The following is a 17,082-nucleotide window of genomic DNA, read 5'->3' as shown; positions in this document are numbered from 1 at the left end:
TGCATTTTGTGCATTTGTAATTCTTGCTAATAAAAATCTCAGAGACAAACCTGCTGTTTCTTTCCTTTGTCACAATTTTCTTTAAAATATAAATGATACAAAAATATATATCTGTCGTGGTTTAACCCCAGCCAGCAGCTAAGCACCACGCAGCTGCTCCCTCCCTCCCCCCTGCTCCCAGTGGCATGGGGAGAATTGGGAAAAAAGGTAAAACTCGTGGGTTGAGATAAGAATGGTTTAATAACTAAAGTAAAATATAATACTAACAATAATAATAATGAATATAATAGCAATAATAATAATAATTGTAATGAAAAGGAATATAACAAAAAAAAAGAAGGGGGAAAAAAGAAAAAAAAGAAAAAAAAAGTGATGCACAGTGCAGTTGCTCACCACCTGCTGATCGATGCCTGAGCAGCGATCCACGCCTCCTGGCCAACTCCCCCCAGTTTATATACTGAGCATGACGTTCCATGGTATGGAATATCCCTTTGGCTAGTTCGGGTCAGCTGTCCTGGCTCTGCTCCCTCCCAGCTTCTTGTGCACCTGCTTGCTGGCAGAGCATGGGAAACTGAAAATCCTTAAGATAAGCGCTACTTAGCAACAACTAAAACATCAGCGTGTTATCAACAGTATTCTCACACTAAATCCAAAACACAGCACTGTACCAGCTACTAAGAAGAAAATTAACTCTATCCCAGCCGAAACCAGGACAATATCATATAACTATGTACATTACTTAAGAGGTCCTACTTCATTTGTGAAGTAAGTGATGAAAGTCTGTGGCTCATTTCTTTTTAAACAGAGCTAGTTAGCTATAAATTAGAAAGCAAAAGCTAGCAATTGGAGCTCTGGATATAAATAATTAGCATCCATAAAGTGATTGTGAGGGAGGGCAGTTGACAGAGGCAAACACAGAACAAGTTCATTATACCAAAACGGGCTGGTGACAGATCATGTCCTGACATCACACTGATGGTCTTGTCTCTGCAGCACTGGTGACTTGCCCTCATTTAGAAACTGATATAGCTAACCCATCGTAAATAAACTGCTACTAACAAACCTACAGAGTAGATGCTACTCAAACCCCTTTTGAGACCATGTAAAGAAAAGTTGTCTCCATCTCAGCTCCTTTTTTGCTTGCTTTTGAGAGAGCAGACCTTGGTGCCTAATCCCAATCGTGAGTCCTCCAGGGAGAGCTACACATCCCAGATTTCCTGAGGGATGGGGCTTTAGCAGCACCTCAGTCCCAGCACCTTCTGCCACCTGTTCAATGGGCTGTTCAGGGTTTCCTCAGTCCAGCTGTAGACCTTCAGATCTCCCATACGTGGCAAAAGGGTCCCCATGGCTGCAGCCTGCGATTGTGCGTGCCCATAGGAACCAAGGTGTCTCAGCAGAGCCATGCCTGCTGAGATTCCTTTGGAAACCTAACCCAGTTTTGGTAATTCCCAGCTCCATGTATTAAAAATGAATGAGGTTAAGTAAAAATAATGAGGTTTTAAATTGTAATATATTTGGAATTGCTTTAATCTGCCTTCTGGTTTTGAGTCTTCAGGGGTCCCTTGTTCAGCTTTTCTTTGCAACCCACAGCATGAGAAACTCATTTATAAAAAATTAAATCAGAGATTCTCCTGTAATCTTGTGTTTCCCAGAGCTGAGCTCTCTGGGAAAACGTGAACACCACGATGCTCTGGATAAAACTGCTGGAGCTAGCAACACAGCAGCAGTTTCCATCTCGAAGGATTACTGTAACTTAGGAGAAACATAATAGCAGTAATGTTACCTTCACCTCCTTCATCTGATGCTAATGGGCTGATTAGGAATGAAGGTAAAAAAAAAAGAGGTGTTGATATACCTCTTGCATGTTGGACCCTTCACTTCTTGGTTATTCAGTAACTTTCCAAATTACGATGTCAACTCTCCAGGCAAGGAACCCTATTTCTACTTAGAAATTCAACAGGGCAGAACAGCAGGATGGCTTTTCAAACATACCTGGTAACTGGTCATAAAACTCCTCACCTACCTTCGGGCATGGCAGTAGGTAGCAAAGCCCACGTGGCACTACGATCTGTCTGTGGGCCGAGGGCAGCGGGCAGCTATGCCGTCTCTGACCCAGCCATCAGGGCTCCCAGGGGCTGCTGAGAAGCGGTGGCTGCCCTGGCCCTTGTGCCCCGAGCCGGGGTCTGTGACTGTCAAAGGCCGAGCGTCCCCCTGCTCCCCTGCGGCCAGGACGAGCCGGTGGGCACCCTGAGGAGGAGGAGAGCCGCTCTTTGCCACAGCCAGCCACGACAGGCAGGTGCTGCGGCAGGCCGCGGGGCCCGCAGCCTCAAGGAGCGGGCCTGCTCCCGGCCTTCAGTGCCCACCAAGGGCCACAGCTGGGCGGGGGGCAGCGCCTGGGAGCCCCCTGCCTCTCTCCTCACCCACGGCGGGAGCCCTGGAGCCCTGAGGGGAGCATCACCCCCGGCACCTCCGCCCCTGCTGTGGGGAAGGGCGGGAGGGGACCCGCGGGGCTGGGGAGGAGCTCTCGGGGGGGTCCGTGTGAGGCGGGCGGCAGGACAGCGCCCTGAGGAGCCTCAGCGCCCGCGCGCCGCCCGCCGCCGCCACGGGGAGCCGGGGAGGGGGTCGGGTCACGTGAGTACGTGTGGCAGCAGCGGAAGGATACCTGGGATCTGACAACCCCTCCCGCCCCTCTGCGCTGGCCGCAGCCGGGACGGGGGCAGCCCCCATCTCCTCGGAGCCCCCTCCCCAGCCCTGCCACTCAGCGGGAGTGGGGGGCGGCGGGGGAGAGGAAGGTGGCGGGGGGCGAGGGCGGGCGAGAGGCGGGGGCGATGGGGCGGGGGAAGAAGCGCCGCGGGGAGGGACTATTTGAGGAGACCCTGGCAGGCTGGTGAGCTGCGGAGTGATCCCGCCGCCGGAGTGAGCGGCCCCGAGCTGAGGCAGAAAAGGGAGGCGAGCCCGCCGGGGCGCCATCCCAGTGAGGGCACTGCGCCTGCGCCGTCTCCCCCTCCCCGCCGCCGTGTGGGGTGCAGCGGCGCCTGCCCTGCTGCCACCGCCGGCCCCTGCCCCGCACCCCTGCCCCGGGGAGCTCGCCCCCAGCCATGGCCCAGATACTGCCCATTCGCTTCCAGGAGCATTTCCAGGTGAGCGGAGGGGGGCGGTGGGGGTGCAGGGACGGGGCTCCCCCTTCTCTGCCTCACCCCATTCCTCAGAGAGGGGGGCTGCGGCCTAGCCGGGGCTGGGGGTGCGCTGAGGGGAGGGGGGCCGGGCCGCGGGAGCGCCTCCCGCGGCCGCTGTGCGGGGGGGACCCTCTCCTTCCCTCCTCTCCGGTGCGGGGCCGCCGTCCCGCTGGGCGCCGCGCGAATGCGTGCGGTGCCGAGCTCGCCCCCGGTGCGGGCTCCCGGGCTGCCGCCTCCATCCATCCATCCCCCGGGCTGCCTCTCCGCGGCGTGCGGAGCGGCCGCGATTTGTGCAGAGTCACTCGCCGCCTGAGGGACCTCCCGCTCCGGGGAGGGGGAGGCGCCGGGGCTGGGCTGCTCGCCCCGGGGACCGCGGGGGCTCCCCCGCCTCAGCTTAGATGGGCGCCTTAATCTTGCAGAGGGATCGAGGTTTTTCTCTTTTACCTAAACGACCATCAGCCTCTGGATCGCGGAGGTTCCTGGAACCTCTTTCTGTGCAGCTGCGAACTGGGACGAAATTGGTGAGATGAGGTGCAAGAAACCATTTGGACTTGGAAGCCGCACAGTCTCTGTCCCTCCGTCCAAGCATAACAATATTAAAAAAACGCTCCCTAAAAATGACATAGTTCTGTTCTTCATAGCCTGTGAAAACCATAATGCCAGCGTTGGAAAAGATCCATGACTAATGGATGCAGCACAGACAAACCGGTTTATCTGTTTCCTTGTGAACTGGTGGTGAGGGAGGGTTGTAAATGGAGTGAGAGAACAGCAGTCTCTGAACATGCAGTTTGAGGCAGGAATTAAAGGAATTTGCTAAATGAATGAGAGAACAGGAAGTGGACTTGGCAAGTCATCCTTCTGTCTCTGTACCGCCCCTTTCTGTCAAATCAGGCATCCATTTCAAAATATGAACTGAGTATCATCCATCAGTGTGGACTTTGTGCTACTTTAAGTATTTCAGCTTGGGAGATGGTTATTGCCACTTCAAGCTCCCTTTGGGAAGTGTTCTTCTGCTTGACTGGAAGAACTGTCTTGGTCACTCTAGAAGGAGCCCTAGCCTGAAGAACAGTAATAGGGCTAGCAAACTCCAGAAATATCTAATCTCTGTGCCCAAGAGAGCAGACATACCTGTCTCCTCAGAGTTGTCATGGGTTAAGAGTTTAACATAGTGAAGAAGAATTATACTGTCACTTCCCCCCTCCCCACCAATGTCCAGTATAGCAGTGATTGTAGTAACCTCAAATGAATTCCTGAGAGCTACAGTACAGCTGTCTAAGAAACTTGGGATCAAAGTGTTTTTGATGTCGAACTCTCCTTAGAAAGAAGCATATAGTTCTTACAATTTAAAACTAGCAAACATAACCAATCCTGCTGTTTGTGTTTGGTCTGTACAATAATGATGAGAGAACATCACGCTTAATATATTGTCATAGGTGTACTGTACTGTTTTGCATATTAAATGGCTGTTTCTGATGGCTAGTGTTGTGTGTCTTGCAACACTGCCAATATTAGCATTGTGGTCCTTCTCTTTTGGGTGGGGGGCTAGCAACTTCTCAAGGGGTTTGTACTGAAGTCATATTCTATTTTTTTGCTGCCACCTGCTTTTGCTCTTAAATAATTTGATCTTATTGAAAGGACTAAACCTGTGCTTGAGGGACTTTTGCCCAGCATGGAGGCTGCACAGAGGAGCAGGGGAAACCTTGGGACTCCTGCTGCGAACATGCAGGACCAAACTCTTCAGGATTCACTCTTTCCTGCTTCTCCCCCCAGTTTGAGTGCAGTAGCTCCACAGCAGTACTCTACTAAAGAGAAATTGAGAGTAGTAGCTGGGAGTAGGAATGTAGTGAGCCTCCTCAGTGTTGCTTCTGCAGTTGTCTCTATGTGGTGGGATAAATGGGGAGGGAAATAGAAGGAATGTGGGAACTGGTAGTGTTTGCTCTGGCTGGATATCTGCAGTACAGTTTTATCAGCTCTAACTTAGTATTATGTGTTGTAAACATTTAGAGTCATGAATAAATGATACATGGTGCTTCTTGTTGACTGGTAGGGAATTCATGAAAAGATTAGGCCTTCACTCCTCTTCATAATGCTTCACTATCACCCATATTTAGCTTTATCAGCTTAATCTCCTCCCCCCCCCATTACTTCGAAGAAGTTGGCTTGGCTAGTTAAATTGTCATATTTAAAATTAGTGTAACAGATCTACTACGCTGCTTTATGATGTTAAATCCAAAAAAGTTACAATTCCTTATAATTGTGCTGTGTTTCAGTGGTTCTACGTTAAATCTTTCTGTACCTTAAGTAAATCTGTGTACTGTTTATACCTGTAGCCATTTTAATTAATATGGCTTTAAGTGGTTAGAATAGCTGTTAGCACTATAACTACTCAATTCCAAATTCAGCCTGTTGCTGATGAAACATTATTTCACTTAAGTTCAGAGTCTTCCTGAGACAGTTGTATGTACTTTACTAAAAGAAGAACTGAAGCACACAGAAAGTGTTCTCCAGAGAAACTAAACATAAGTTGCAGTGCTAAATACTGAATTCTTCTCTCCCACTCTCTCTAGCTGGGAGTGGATAAATGATAGTGTGAAGTGAAACAGTGATCTTGGTCTACATAGAATTGGAGGAGTACTAGGGATCTGCAGACTGTTTACATTCCTTGTGAAGCTGATTTTGCTTTATGTTGACCATCCTTCTGACTGAACTGCAGCTCCAAGCCTGTGCAGGAGTGACTGCCAGTCATAGTGCATGTTAAATTTGAAGTTGTTACAGCTTGTACATTCAAGTCCTGTGTAAGCATGTGAGCTGAAAGATGGAGAATAGCTGCAGTAAAAGAAAGATATCCAGGTCTTGATGTGGTAGTAGTCAAGCTGAGAATGAACTCAAGTCTTACTGTTTAGCTCCATCTAATGCAATTGAACAGTTGTTTTTAGATGTGAACTCTGTAGCTATGAGTCTCCACAAATTCATGAAGAAGTTGCATCTTGCTTATTCTTCCCACAGAGGATATCATAGTTAAGTCCCATAGCAAGGGAGGGGAATAAGATAAAGACGTAGTTTTTATCTGTCTGGTGGCTGATCAGCTGCAGCAGTACAAACTGCCAGCCCTGCTATAGTGAAGTACTAGTACACACTACTTAAGCTACTGTGATTTAATCAGGTTCTTTACTCCAGTGCTTCTGTTGGAGCAGTGAATTTTAAATTATTTGCCAGATTGAACTCTTCCAAGGGGATTGTAGTTCACAATGGAAATGCTGTAAAAGACTAAATATACTGGTACATAGACTGGAAGGAACACTACTGGAATTCAGTGTACAAAGTGTTCTTGATCTAAAATTAAACTTTTCCTTTACTTAGTCATTGGTTTGGTCTTAAAAGCTTATCTTTGTCCCCTTTTGAGCTTTTTTAGTTTTCACTAGCAAAAATCTGTTTGCCTGCAGAGAAACTGTTGCTTATACAAAGTCTCAGGTTCCTAGGTTGGGGGCTTCATCCCTTAGATGGATAGACACATGGATCTGTAGACAGGGTTCTGCTTTCCCTTGAATAACTAATACAGGCTGTTGAGCACAGCCAACTAGTGTGAAAAAACTTGTGTGCATGACACGTTCTTGATGCATAAGTTCTATGTGTCTTGGTGCAGCACTGAGAAGCTGAGGTATCCCGGTTTTAAACATAAAGGATGTAGATTTACTTCCGTCATTTTCTGGACAAAAACACTTTCTATTTGGATAGTCTGAGATGTCTTCTTAAGAATTACTGTCTGTTGTGCAATAGGCATGACTGAGCTGAAGGGTAATGGCTTTCATGAGTTTGCTTTGGCTAGACATGTGGACTCAAGATATTTGCAAGCTGTAAATGACTTTTTGGACTTGTATTCAAAAGATAGGGCTAAGTATCATGACTTGATTCAGTTATTTAGTGTTGAAGAGACCATATTTATTCACTGGATTGAAAAGTGCTCTACCTGTGGTAGGGAGACTCATTCAATAGATGATCTAATCCTCATCACAGATATATGGGAACAGATTTTGTGAAGGAAGTAACTGTCACTTAAGAAGAAAGCCTAATTGCAACTGTAACTAAAACCTGTGAGCCTGTGGTCTTGCATGTTTCAGCTCTTGTATACTTCCTTGATGTCCCTCACCTGTCAAGATGGGAACTATAGCAGGAGATGAGGTGAGGGTGGGCAACTGAGACAGGATGTCCAACAACTATATGCAGATCCTTATTGAGCATGATTATAACTATATAATCACATGGGTAAAAGAGTTCTGAGAAACTGTTACTGTGGTGTTGGTTTGTATTATGCTTAAAATGATATGTGCTTACAGAGTTTTTAGCAGGCAGTTTTTAATTGGATACCTATAGCGTCTGTCCGAGCCTTACTCTTTTCTAATGGACTTAAAAAACAGTAGTTGATCACCTCTAAAAAGCATTTCCACTAGAACTGTGTGGCATAAAGCTGAAATGGGATATTTACTGAACCCTGGAGGGATCTTAAATTCAGAGTTCTTCTGACTCCAGCATTTAAGTGATGATAGATCCCAAGTATTGGAGTGTCAGTATTAAACAGACAGTAAGATAGGCTTAAGTATTGTCCATTAGAGAAATGGACTTCATTTGAAGACTGGTAGTATCAGCATCTGAGTTGATTTGTGCTGGCTCAGTTTGGATCACTGCACTCCACAGAAAGGGAAATGCATTAGAAAGCCCAATATTTAGTAGAACTCTGGTGTAAAAACATCTCACTCCATTTCTTAGCAAATGGTACCATGCTGGTGAAGTAGAATGGGGAAAGACTAAATCTCAGATCAATAGTTGTATTTCATCCTAAGTGTAGGACTTGTGTGTCTTCATTCAGGTTGAGAATCAAATAATACATCTTGGGTTAATCTTTACCATGTCAGTAAGTTCTCAGTATCTCTAGGATGCGTAAAACTAAGTTTGGTATCTAATCCAGCCTGCAGTAATACTAGATAGCCATGAAGCAAAAATCTTTATCTAGTTCATTCAGCCTGATAGTGAAGATAGTTCTACACTGTACGTGTAGTTAATGGGCATTGGGGCATGAAAGGGTAGGAGAGGCATTAGGCTGTTACTTGTAGAACAGCATGTTATCCTTTCCTCTACAGCGAGGCTTACAGTAACCTACATGGGGGTGCTTAGTAGGGTTTAACTGGGTTACCTGAAAGTAAAGTGTGGGGTAAAATCTTGGAAGGAGGCTATCCCCATAGTAAATGTCTCTGGAATGATTTTGTAATATTGAGTCCTTTTCAGAAGAAGGCAACCTTAGTTTGAGAGTACTGCTTGCCTAAGCAGCATAATAAAAAATGAAAAATTAGTAGCAATTGAGAGGCCTGATGTTCACTCATTTATGAAAATAAACTGCAAAATCTCTAGTTAATATATACAAACTTCAGTAATGACCTGTAGCACCTTCACCTGAGGCCTTTTAAATATATAGCTAAATGCTTGCTACCTCCTGTAATAAAGTTTTCTTAATTCTGTGCTTGAGGAAGCGCGGAAGGTGCTTTAGAACAAGATAGTCCAGATTGTCTTGGCAGGTTTGTTCCATCCAGGATAGAAGCAGTGCTGACTAATGTCCCTTTATTTGGTGGTAAAGGGATTCTGCTCATGTTCTTATGTATAGTCATAAGGGATATGCCTCTTACACTGCTTCCATGTTATAGGAGCATGTATGATCTGATGAGGATACTTATCACTCCCCTGATGGCAGGAAGTTTTCAGTGTTTTCAGACTGCTAAAGTGTGAAGCATCGTTATTCACTGAGGCTTGCAGTATTCACCTGACCATCCTTTAGGAAGTACTGACATTTTGCCTTTAAGATGTGACTGACTTCCCTAATAATAAGGATGGCAGTGATACTCATGCATAATTTAGCATTACATTTTCCGGAAGCTTTGCTAGATTTTGTAACAGTTAAAACGGGAAATCTTAATACCAGAACTTGATGCAAAATCTTACTTATCTTAGTGAAGATACCCGAAGTGTTACTCTTAAACATGGACCGGATTTGGAGTGAATAACCTTGGGCTTAAAGCTGAACTTCAAGTAGGCTAATGCTTCAAGATTCTCACTGTGCAGAATGAGTGGCCAGGGGTGCTCTCTTGAAGAGTAGGTCAAGCTGAAGCACAGTAATTGAGAAGAGACATTGAAGAGGCTGTGTTTCTACTTCAGTACTCTGGAAATACGTCTAAGTTTGGATTAATTGAATCAAGTTAGGAACTTGGCTATGCTGGAATTAAATCTCTTGACCACTCTTGTGACACTGAACTTAATCAGTTTCTCAGAATGGACTGTACTCTATTGGTAGATGGACTCGGATCATGCTCAACATTAAAGTGCTCAAGGGTCTGTTGCGTGAACATGTAATTTGTCACAATAAGTGGACATTGTCCGGTGTAGAGCATGTGACCAAGAACAGTGGAATTAAGAACCCATCGTTTATTCCTCTGTTGTTCAAGGTCACAGAAGCTGATGGAGCTGCAACTTGCATGTCTATTGGGTACTAAAACTTTCTGCATTACATACGAAAAGTACGTGAGTTGTCTTGATATGGAAACTTCTTTCCTTACTGACACACAAGCCTGTAATAGCTGCATTCCCAGTGGACTTGCTTTCAAAACTCCAGTTGCAAGCATCTTCTGATATTCTTGTGCCTAAACTTTGATTCTCTTTTGGAATGAATGGCACCTACTGAAGTTTACTAGTGTGTATTGAACTATTTACCTGTAAAGTGAGGTGTTAGCTGAATGGGTCTCAATTTTGCTGAGACACACTTGCGGGAGGGAGTAAATGTCTTTTTACACGTGTACATTTGGCTGGTATTGCATTACTGAAGCTTGTATATCAAGATTAGCAGTTACTGAGCTGAATAGCTCTTAGCTAGTAAGCTGAACAGAAAACAAATAATTCCTGAGGCTTTCTTGGGCACAGTCCTGACACACCGCACTTCTAGGTATCTCCGTTACATACCCAATTTATGATTTAGTGAGTAGCTTTACAGAAGCTATAACAAGCTGTGATCAGCCAGATCAAAACACACTAAAACAGTGTTTGTGACACCATTGTAGGACTTGTTGCCCAAGGGGTTTAGTCTATTGTATGAAGGTCCTGGTGGTATGTATCAAAGGAGTCTAACGACTCAGTGATGCTGGTGGTAGTTTCTATCCTGTATCCTTGAGGGCAGTCATTTTTCACTTGCACTGCACTGAAAAGCAGTATAGGTTAATCCCTTAAGAAGCCTCAGTGAAGCTGATACAGTTCCTCTGCTTGAAAAGCATTGCTCTGGGGCATAAAGCAGGTGCTCAGGCTTGTCACAGTTACTGTTATATAAAATGCAGCTTGCATACATACCAAGCTGGGGTGTGCTGCATAGGTAGATCTGATTTACTGCAGACCAATTGAAACAGTCATACTCATTCACTGCCACCTGCTCCTGTTAACCTGAAATTGGAAGTGAATGGAAACAAAGTTAACAAAAAGGATGAAAATAAGAAATAGCCATCTTCTAGGGCAGTCTATTCAGTGGCACAAAATGACTTTAAATTACATTAAGAGTAACTGCTTTGTACCTACTGTCATATGATTGAGCACAAGTTATGTTTTGAGAGTTGGACGTAAGGCTGGAGGGGGCCTGCATTGAAATGCTTGCCCTTGTTGAGCCAAATGGCATGACATCTTGGACAAGGAGAGGTGGAATGACTGAATATTTTAACACATCTTTCTTACCTTTCACTGGTAAGAATTAATTCTAAGCAAGATGAACAAGTCCACTTGTAAAAATAGGCCATTTGAGACCCGCTATGTAGACTTCATTTCATAATGTTGCTAGGAGTGGGTTGCATAAGGGTAATTGGTTCTTTCCATAAGACCCACTGATGGTGTATGTTGTAGTTCTGCCAATTAATAAGTTTTTAATATCAAATTTACTAGCCTTACTAAATCTGGAATAGTGATGCTACTGATAGTATACAGCCTATCACGTTACTAGAACCAAGTTAAGCCATAAATGCTTAAGTTAAAACTCCTTTTAGTTTGCATCAGTAACACAACTTTGGAATGTGTTTAGGTCTTGAGTACTGAGAATTGTGTAGTCCTTTACCTATGGAACAAAGAGAATTAAAGATAAATCATATTCCATAATAATACACTCTTGTCAGAAATATGCCAGTCTTGCATTTCCTTCCGGAGGAGACATAGAGGCTTGAGTTAGACCTTCAACATGGGAAGGATAATAAAGCACTCTCTTCCGTCTTTCTAGCTCCAAAATTTGGGCATTAACCCAGCAAACATTGGATTCAGTACCCTAACAATGGAATCTGACAAGTTCATCTGCATCAGGGAGAAAGTGGGAGAGCAGGCACAAGTAGTGATAATTGACATGAGCGATCCAACTACACCCATCAGACGTCCAATTTCTGCTGAAAGTGCCATCATGAATCCAGCCTCTAAAGTAATTGCGCTAAAAGGTGAGTAACCCTTTATTACTGCAGTATGAAACCTACTGTTCAGCTGTATTACTGCTTACGTATGCTCTTAAGCTTAAGATTTATGTAAAATTCTAAGAAGTATGTATATGAGGATAAGAATTCTTGCCTGAGCTTGCATGTTGTATTTTTCGCAGTGGATTTTTCAGTAATCTTTGGATGATTTGCCTCCAAGTAGATGTGAGATGCTTGGGCTTGGCACTGCAGCCTCCTATTCTCACTGAGGACCAGGTCAACATATGGTATACTCTCCCTTTAGACAGGTGTTGTAAACGTAGTGGATGCTTGTAAAGAGGAATAAGCCATTCTTACTCTCTGCTCTGTCCTGGCCCTTTCTTGTAGCTCTGAAGAGCTTACTAGATACCAACAAAATCACATAAGGATGGCCAGTAACTGTGCAAGTCTGAATCTATAAGCATGTTACAAGCACGAGGTCTTGCAGATAGAAGACCTCTGCTTACCAGTACCTGTGGTGTTGATACTGCCTTTAAGTAGCACTCTGAGCTCAAAGAAATAATTTTAATACATCTCTGGCTCTTCTCTTAAGTGACCAACTTCTGGTATTTAATCTCAATAACTGTTACTGACTATGTACTTTTCTTCCTGCATCTTATCTAAACAGATGGTGAGTGAACTTTGTCATGACATTTCATGTTCGGTAGTACAGAATGGTCTAATCTCATAAAAAGTACTGAACTTTAAGGTAGCCATTTGACAGTTCACTTCATAGCCAGGTGGGGAATCTTAATCCTCAACTGGTATTGTAGTGAAAATATTCTCCATTGGCTTGTTGCTAACCATTTGGCTGCTTTGACTATTGACTGTACCAAGTGAAGGAGAAGAGTGTGCTCTTAATGTTTGTCTGTGTGTATGTATGATGGAAGTACAGTTGATAGACAAAACAAAGTTGCAATATTTTTATGAGAGACCTCTGCTAGCATGTCCTGTGTGCTATTCATTTCTGCCTAAGTGTGTTTTTATTGTGAAAAATCATGGTGAAATTACTTAGGGGTCCAAGAAATAACTGTACTCAGAACTGGCACAAAACCTGTAACTTCTTATCTTTGATCTCAGACTTATACTGACATTAGGGGAAAACTAATGTGTTTGACTTCAGCTGAATCACAGATTCAGCTAAGATCCTTATACGTCTCACAAAGGACTGCCTTACCTGGGGTGTGGGTAAAGATAACAATGAAAATATAATTTCAGATCTGTTAAGAGTTCACTGTCCTTAATCTTGGACCCCTTTAAACAAACCATATTGGCAAGGAAAGTGCCTTCTCTACACTAGCAGAGCTTAATCTAGCTCTTAAAAGGAAACTATATTATCTGATTTCAAAACTAACCTCCTAACTAAATGGATTATCATCAACTTTGAAGGATATAGCTTTATTCTTGCCAGTGTTAAGACTTGCTGAAAAGGAGTATCATTCTGTCCATGCAGAGTGAATAAGCTTGTCCTCTGAACAGATAAGGTTGAGTGAATGATGTCACATTGGCATGCAAAGTTGTGTTGTCAGGTATTGCAAACTTAATGTTCTCTTCTATCAGTAATCTAATGACCAAAGGGTTGGGTAGAAAAGAGGATGAATAGAGCTACCCAACCAATATGATGTTACCAACAGTAACCAGCAGAACTACAGTGAACTGCACTGAAGACGTGGTTTAAGTCAGTCTGTCTCTCCCAGACTTTCCCTGCTGATTGACTGAGGCTTCAGTAGTCAAAACTGTTGCATATTGTGACTCAGTGTGCCATGACTGGGAGTTGCTCATAATCTGAGGATTATTGAGCAATAAACATACAAACCCACCCTCAGAAAAAGAAATGAAATGGTTCTTGATTTAAACTGAAATACAGTATGCACAATTTCATTTCTGGATTGCATGTGGTGTTCTCCTGGTGTACCAAGATTTATGCTTTGTCCTTGTGTTCATGATTCTCTTGCTTTGCTCTGTACTAAGAGTACTCCCCAGTCAGTGTAAGTGGAGAATTCAGCATTCAGGGATGCTTTCATTCTTTGTGGAATGGAGAAACTTCATGCTCCAGTGAACTGAAATGTAAATACTTGTGTCAGTGTTCAAAAAAAAGAATCTGCTTACTTGACTACACCTGTAGACAATAGTCTAAGTAGACTGATCAGTCTGGTAGCTTGATCAGAAAAACTTAGGTAAGAGTCTGGCTTTTTGTCTCAGATCTTGGCCTAAGAAAGTGTTCAAGTAGACATAAGACAAACTCACACTTGCCCTCACTAGACTTTATAGCAGGTTCTGCTCTTTCTTAATCCAGATAACGGATTTTTTTTGTAGTTTACCATTTAGAGTTCTGAAGCTTGAATTTGTTTCCACACTTAAATTGCTATGGCTCCTGTGGGCCCCAGCATCCAGAGCCAGCTGCCTGATGAAGGTTCTAAAGCTATTTCCAGCTGTAACACAGCAGTCAAATTTAGTCTAGAAAAGACAGGCATGAACTTTTAGCTTGTTTCAGTAGCTTATTGGTTTCTTCTGTGTTCTTAAAACTAGGAAGGACATCCTGCTTCCTTTTCAGGGAGGCTGACTTTGAGAGCAGTCTCTGTATGCACATACTGGTATTCCAGTTTAGATGGTGACTAGAGCCCTTGCAGAACCGCTTGTCTGCCTTCTGCATGTGAGGCTGCACACTGTGGAAGTTCCAAAATCAATCCCTTGAATAGCACCAGTCCACTGCTGGACAAATTGTTGTCCAATACAGTAAAGATGCTGTTTCCAACTATCAGTTTACAGCTGGTGTTAGGCCTGGGCTTATTGCAGTTACTGTATTGTACAAATGCATGTGTGGAGCAAGGTGGTCAGAAACAGGCTGCTTTTGGTCCCAGGAAAGCTAGCAAGCTGTCCTAGGAACTAGTTGATCAGGTTAACAGTTCTTTATGCAGTTAATCCAGGGAGCATAAATGCTGCATGTGGTAGCTCTGAAGTCTTGTGTTGTCTCTTGGCACTGCATTAAACTAATATGATCAATTTACTGTATAAATTATACTAAAACATTATAGAGCAGTCCAAGATGCATATTAACTTGAGGTTAGTATCTCTTGAAAACGATTCCTCAGTGGCCAGCAGCCTTCATCTATCAAAACTTCCCAGTAGAAGGAACATCTACCAGTTTGACAGTCAGAAGTGTTACTAGCAGGGAAAACACTTCTGAAATGTGGATAGAAATAATGGCATTACAAGCCAATACTCTAGCAGTCTGAGTGGGTGATGTTCTTGTGAACAGAAAACAATATTCCTAGAGCTGAGTCGTCTCATCTGCAGTGAAGTAAAACATTACTTTTGACTTCCTGAAAGGAGTAGAGTCCCTTATTCTTTATAGGTTGGGTCAATTAACATTAGTTTTATGTCTACCCTTACTAGCTGCTTCTGGCAGTTAAAAGGAATACTGAAGTCAAGCTTAAATCTGCAATGTAGTTACCTAAATTATGAAGCAGTAACCTTAACAGGAACTAAAGCTCCAAACCTTTCAATAATCCTTCTGAACTTTTGACTGTCCTCTTCAATAGGCACTTGTTGTATTACTGTTGTACAGAGCCCATCCATTTCCTAGTTAAGTGCACAGTTTGTTCAACAAAAATGGGATAGCCAAAGACCACAGCTTCCATTCTAAGAGCTGTTGCAAGTCTTGTGCTGTGGGACTCAGTCCAGGTCATCTACAGCAGCTACTAAATTGACACAAACTGGAGTCATTCTTCTGTTAATTATACTGAATGACATCTACTAGACACCTAGAACTTGGTATACCAGTGCTGCTACCTAAACCAGAGTTTACACAAGCTCTGTAGGTTAGACTGTCTTTTAACTACAGCTTATAGTTAATTAAATGTCTATGCTTGTCAGTTGTTGGAATGTCCATGTAAGTGTCCATAAGAAGTAGACTTTTTTGCGTCAGGGATGGTAGAGATGTTGGGGGGTGGGGAGAGGATTCTATTTGATAAGAGTCAAGTCTCAAAGGAGACTCAGATGTGACAGGACACTAACCCTGTCTGTAACATCACTGGAATAGTGGATTAAACAGGTTGCTTGTAAATAGGCAGACTACAGGATGGCCATTGTGGTAATCTGTCTATGGTGTTTCTTGGGTTTTGTCATACTAGCTGGGAAAACACTTCAGATCTTTAACATTGAGATGAAAAGCAAAATGAAAGCCCACACAATGGCAGAGGAAGTGATCTTCTGGAAATGGATATCTGTGAATACAGTTGCCTTGGTGACAGAGACAGCAGTCTACCACTGGAGCATGGAGGGAGAATCGCAACCCCAAAAGATGTTTGACAGGCATGCTAGTCTTGCAGGCTGCCAAATCATCAATTACAGAACAGATGAACACCAAAAATGGCTGCTGCTGATAGGAATTTCAGCACAGGTAAGTTGCCTGAAAACAGCATGCTATGAAAACAATCGGGAGAGCCCTGGCCCCACTTCACTTAATAGCTGCTATAGTTTCTTAACTTTGGTTTCTATAGATCAAAAATTCAGAAATACTTTTTGTGTAGGAATAACCCGAACTTTAATGCAGTTAGTGTTGGAGGAGGGGATGAGGCATTTGCTGCTTTTTAGTTTACTATCCCAAAGGTCTTGCTATAAACATTTGAAATCTTATCTCTACAAGCTGACCTTTCTTCTTTTTTTCTAGCAAAATCGTGTGGTTGGTGCAATGCAGCTGTACTCAGTTGATAGAAAAGTCTCCCAACCTATAGAGGGCCATGCAGCAGCTTTTGCAGAATTCAAAATAGAGGGAAATGCCAAAGCTTCTACTCTCTTCTGTTTTGCAGTGAGGAGTCCTGCAGGGGGCAAGGTAAAGTCTGCAACTGTTTTCCTATTCTGCTGTAGCAGAACTCTGTACTAGTAGAACTTCAGTGATCACACCGTTTAGTGTATGCTCTCTGAAGAACAGCTTGGGAACCATGTGTGCAGCATATTTGGTCAGCATCAAAATGCTTTCTTTTGATAGGATAGAAACTGCAAAAAGTCTGAGTTGCTTGGGTGAAACTTAGACATAAGAACAAATGTAGATGCAATGAGAACTGAGCTCAGGGTGTTTAAAGCATCAGTTTATGCCCATGTGTTTTTTGTGTGTATGAAGTCATTAAGCAGCCTCTTATGTCTTGAATTCAGTACAGAAAGAGAGTAGATAAGCCTTAGTGCTATAGGTAGGTTGTTTGTGTCAACTGATAGTGGAATTCAGTAACAGCCAAATATGCTACAACTGCTGAGCAGTCTGTAAAGAGCTGAGGTAACACTAAAATGTCTTGAGCTTTCTAGTCTTGTCCTGCAAAATTGTTGATGAATTGACAAGTCTCACTCAAAACATTGTGAACAAGTTGTCTTGAATAGAAATGTAGTCTGCTTTCATAGAAAGC

The 17,082-nt window shown here is 43.4% G+C and overlaps 1 protein-coding gene across 3 annotated transcripts in view; it reads left to right on the top strand.

Annotated features, from left to right (window-relative positions):
* The first annotated feature begins 3,002 nt into the window (after window positions 1-3,002).
* Window positions 3,003-17,082, top strand: part of CLTCL1 (clathrin heavy chain like 1) — a 36,569-nt gene continuing 22,489 nt past the window's right edge. For 2 of the 3 annotated variants that reach the window (XM_050907020.1, XM_050907023.1), the window contains exons 1-4: window positions 3,003-3,140; window positions 11,464-11,671; window positions 15,817-16,085; window positions 16,356-16,517. In XM_050907020.1, the coding sequence (XP_050762977.1) occupies window positions 3,099-3,140; window positions 11,464-11,671; window positions 15,817-16,085; window positions 16,356-16,517 (681 nt within the window). In that variant the 5' untranslated portion in view covers window positions 3,003-3,098. Of the gene's footprint in view, window positions 3,141-11,463; window positions 11,672-14,635; window positions 14,648-15,816; window positions 16,086-16,355; window positions 16,518-17,082 lie in introns of all 3 variants that reach the window. The other variant, XM_050907022.1, reaches the window with a different exon arrangement.

This window comes from Gymnogyps californianus, chromosome 16 (genome assembly GCF_018139145.2).
Source record: "Gymnogyps californianus isolate 813 chromosome 16, ASM1813914v2, whole genome shotgun sequence".
Classification (NCBI taxonomy): Eukaryota; Metazoa; Chordata; class Aves; order Accipitriformes; family Cathartidae; genus Gymnogyps; species Gymnogyps californianus.
Note: the sequence above shows the minus strand (reverse complement) of the source record. Positions and strands in the feature narration are given on the sequence as shown.